Here is a 4,447-nt window from a genome sequence, read left to right as displayed (position 1 = left end):
GCGATATGACCCGGTTTGCCACACTTGAAGCACACTAAAGGCCTCGCTGCCGGCTGCTGCACCGCTTGACTCAACGTTGAAGATACAGGTGTTCGTACCGTCGCATCGATAGGCTTGCTTCTGCATTCCGCTCACTTATGGCCAGCCATTTTTCCACCGCTCAAACACTTCAGTGTTGTAAACGCTATACGTTAAAGCCGCGGGTCAGACTGATGTGATGTGAGAGAGTACAGTAGCCACAGCAACCTCTTCTTTGCCCACATCACAATGTCCAGTGATTTGTGAGGGTAGCATGTCATACTCTCGTACGCTGTTTGAGACAGCCACAAAGATGCTTCACCTTCCAGTGCCTTACTTACAGCAAGCTCGAGTTGACTGCCTCTCGGGGAGTTTGTCAAAAGCGCAAGTCAGCCGTTGCGCACCACGATCTCGCGTCCGTGTCTTCTTTGTCAGGATCATAAGTGGGTAACCACATATACCTCCCTGAATTAGCCTCGGTGTATACAGGGCTTCGAACATAGCACGCCAGTGGTTATCTCCATTGTTCTCTGTGCCAACACCGATCGCACTTCTGATGTCGGAGTTGGGTGGATTTCCCTCGCACATAGTTTTGAGTGCCCGGTCTACTGTGTGCTTTAGTAGATAATGTTGGCATGAGTAAACACAATTTGTGATATTACGAATTAATTACAACACCGTAATCAATACACAAGAAAGCAGCTACCGCTATCCCAGTAGGTAGATACACAACACGGAACGCGGGACAGTTTCAGTGTCGTCTGCACCGGCCGACTGCCAAACACAAAGTGAGTCGATGTCCGTCGGCCACGCTTCCAATGCATAACACTAACTCTGTCGTCACTTACCGCCGGCACCTTCCCGCGCATTCCCGCGGGTTGTATACCACCTTGAAGGCCCCTCGGAGCCCGAACGATCGACACCAGTTTCAACTGAATCCGAGCGGGAAAAACTGAAAGAGGGAGGGGAAAGAGGTTGCTCCCGCGCGCTACTCCGAGCAGGCCGTCGAGGGTGCCCACACACCCTTGACTCCGCGACGTGCCTAGCAGGCTCCCGCCGCCGCGTTTCGTGGACGATTCTAGTCCCCGCGTCTCGCGGTCAGTGGCGGTCGAGGAGGAGCACCGTGAGGTTTTAGTGGGTATTGGGATTGGCCTTCAGCCGGTCCATGAGTCCCACATAACCCGCTCGAGTCCCCACTCGGGCCGGTATCCGTAAAAGGATTTCCTCACGTTAAAAAAAAAAAAAAAAAAATGTCAGGTTAGGTTGGGGTGCTTGGTCGGATGACCTCCTCGTGTGTTCACCCGCTGTTGGCCCTTTCTCGAATGCTTGTCGTTCGGGGGGGGACGAACAGTGTTGCGGACCGGTGCACCCTGGGCGGCGAGTAATTGGTGCCTACAGGATTCGTCCTTGGGTAATGATTGCTCGCTGGCTAATAATCCGGCGTGGTTCTTCGCGTGTCCTCTGTCATGCAGAGGTCACAGTGTGAGGAACCGGAGGGCGTGCGTGGTGTGTACTCACCCTACCGCCACGCAGGTGCAGTGATGTGCCAGCGCCGAAAATATCGGAACTCCACTCTTGGTTGCGGTCATGTCTCGTAATCAGGAATGGAACTGAGGGCCTTGCCTTTACCGGCCGGGCTGCGAGGAAGAAAACCTCTATAAAAAATTACCCCAACCCAAGCGGCGAAGCAGCGCGAGGGGTTCATGGCTGATGGGGAGATCAGTCGCTACTGCTGGTCCCGCCAGGGTACCGGCCGACACCCTGGCGTAATAGGCTTATCCGAGTACAGGGGGCACTGCTCGGATGGACCGTTTTTCCCCCACACTCGTGGGAACAAAATGGAAAATGTTAACTTAAAAACCCGAAATGATGACGTAGGGAGGCCCGAGGAGGGCGGTGATCTGTTGTTGCCCGAGATGGGCGGAGTAGTAGTTGTGCCCGAGAAAGGCGTAGGGAGTACTTTGCTCGAAAGGGGCAAAAGTCCGGCACTTGTGCCAATATGAGGGGGGTTGAAGGATGCGCGAGTCGTGTTAGAGCGTCTGGACCATGAGGAGGTTGCCTCTATTATAAGAGATAGGTCCAGGTCGTCACTTTCGTCGCGAGGCCGTTTCTGTGCGGCTTCCGAGTCAGACGCCGATGGCGTGATGTCTGTTGGGTCGAACGGCTCCAATGCTATCGAGGGGGCTAAAGCGCAGTTCCGAAAGGACAGAAAGAGGCGCCATCACAGGAAGAGTAACTCTGAATCCTCGGATGCGGATGGGGAGACAGAGACAAGCCGAAAGCGAAGGTTGCTTCGGCCAGAGGGAGTCGTGGTCGTACCAAATATTCCTGATGAGAATATAGGGCTAGCTGCTCGAAAGAAGGCGCTAAACGATGCCAAGCGCGAGGAGCGCCGGCTGAGGGCGGAGGAGGAAGTTGCTGAAATCTCCGCGGCGATACAAACTAGAGCAAGTTCTAGGCTCTCGGATGTGCCCCTGGAACTTTGCGGTGAGGAGCACATGGTCTCCGACTTGCGTAGCCAAGTATCTGATAGCTTGGCTATAATCAATAGAGTCGCCTGCAAGTCGGGGAATCTGAAGGGCACATTTACTAGGGCCCTTAAAGACGCTGCCGGAGTTATCTCTTCTGCCGTTAATACTCTGGCAAAGAGGACGGCATCAGAGGAAGTGGATATCCTCAAGGCAACAAACTCGCGACTGCAGTCGGAGTTGGTGGAGTTGCGGAAGGAGTTTGCCCTTTTGAGAGCGGAGTTGGAGCGGTCTAGAGCATCGGACTTACGACCCACTCCCACGGAGTCTATTGCTGTGGAGGACATAGTGGGCACTATGGTCTCCACCAGGCTGGAAGCCTTTAAAGATCGGCTACCACCGGAGAGAAATCTGCGACCTCCGCTAGCGGCGGACAAGCGCAAGGTGGATAGCCCAAAGCAGGCGCAAGTGGACCCTGTCGCATCCACTTTGATGGCGCCGACTAATCCGGCACCAAAGGAGCAAAGGTCTAAAAAGGCCAAGAAGAAGAAAGGCCCGGTGAAGACCGTATCTACTGAGCCTCGACCTCTGCTACCCGCTCCGGCTGATATGTCTGAGGGCTGGACTGTAGTAGCCCGGAAGGGGGCCAAGAAGAGAAAGCCAGCTCCTAAGCCGAAAGCGCAAAAGGCTAAAGCGCAAAAGGAGCCAAAGTTGCGTCGTCCTAGATCGCAAGTTGTAACGATTAAGTTGCAGCCAGCCGTCGCCGACAAGATGTCGTATAGCGATGTCCTTACCCGGGTCAAGGAAAGTATAAAGTTGGAAGACCTGGGTATAGAGGACCTGAGATTCCGTGTTGCGTCTACTGGCGCTAGAATGCTAGAGTTGCCTGGCGCCAACACTGCTGAGAAGGCGGATGCGCTAGCTGAGAAGTTGCGTGGGGTTCTCAGCCCCGAAGAGGTCCAGGTGTCGAGGCCAGTGAAATGTGCGGAATTGAGGGTGTTTGGCCTCGATGACTCCGCCACTGCTGAGGACATGACGGCGGCAATAAGCCGAGTTTCCGGCTGTGCTGCGGGTAATATAAAAGTCGGAGAGATCCGACAGGACCGGGCCGGTCTAGGAACAGTATGGGTCCGATGTCCTGTCGGCGCAGCGCAGAAGATTAGCGGGGCGAGACTACTTGTTGGCTTCGTCTCTGCTGGAGTGAGGCTGTTGATGCCCCGTGCGCAACGTTGTTTCCGTTGCCACGAAGTGGGCCACATGGCTGCGAAGTGCAGTAGCCAGGTGGACCGCAGCAAACAGTGTTTCCAGTGTGGCCAGACCGGGCATCAGCAGAGATCGTGTTCGGCAGAGCCTCATTGTCCGGTGTGTGAGGCGGCGCAAAGGCCCGCTAATCACATGTTGGGGAATGCTGCCTGTGGAAAGGCTAGCACCAATAACGGTGGAAAGCGCAGACGAGTGCCGGCAACATCGGCCAGGTCTAATATCCCAGCTGGGCCTGAGGAGGTGCAACACATGGAAGACCAATAATGGCTCTCCACGTGTTGCATGCGAACATTAACCACTGTGCTAGGGCCCAGGACTTATTGGTCCAAAGCCTGGCGCAGTGGTCTATCCAGGTGGCGGTTGTTTCGGAGCCCTACAGCGTTCCCGACAGAGACAACTGGGTAGCCGACAACACCGGGGTGGTGACTATTATCACCCAGGTCGCCGCGGGCTCCCCGCCTTTCTCACGTGTAGAGAGAGGTGTGGGATGCGTCGCCGCACTTGTCGGCAACCTAGTTGTCGTAGGGGTCTACTTTTCCCCCAATCGAACTCTCGCGGAGTTTGAAGAGTTCCTTATACGATTGGGGGAAATGGTAGAGCGATTTCGTCCGGCGGAGATGTTGGTGGCCGGCGATCTCAACGCGAAGTCCAGCGTGTGGGGCTTCGCAACGACGGATGTGCGTGGTGTGACGCTGTCG

General features: G+C 55.3%; 1 protein-coding gene across 1 annotated transcript; it reads left to right on the top strand.

Annotated features, from left to right (window-relative positions):
* The first annotated feature begins 2,162 nt into the window (after positions 1 to 2,162).
* Positions 2,163 to 4,013, top strand: LOC146526403 (uncharacterized). The gene has a single exon (XM_085207169.1). The coding sequence runs from the start codon at positions 2,163 to 2,165 to the stop codon at positions 4,011 to 4,013; it is 1,851 nt and encodes a 616-aa protein (XP_085063295.1).
* The last annotated feature ends 434 nt before the right edge of the window (positions 4,014 to 4,447 follow it).

The sequence above is a fragment of the Heliconius melpomene genome, unplaced genomic scaffold (assembly GCF_056956725.1).
Source record: "Heliconius melpomene rosina isolate 202511_hmr_F unplaced genomic scaffold, ASM5695672v1 ptg000055l, whole genome shotgun sequence".
Classification (NCBI taxonomy): domain Eukaryota; kingdom Metazoa; phylum Arthropoda; class Insecta; order Lepidoptera; family Nymphalidae; genus Heliconius; species Heliconius melpomene.
The sequence above is the reverse complement of the archived record's forward strand: the minus strand, read 5'-3'. Positions and strand labels throughout refer to the sequence as shown.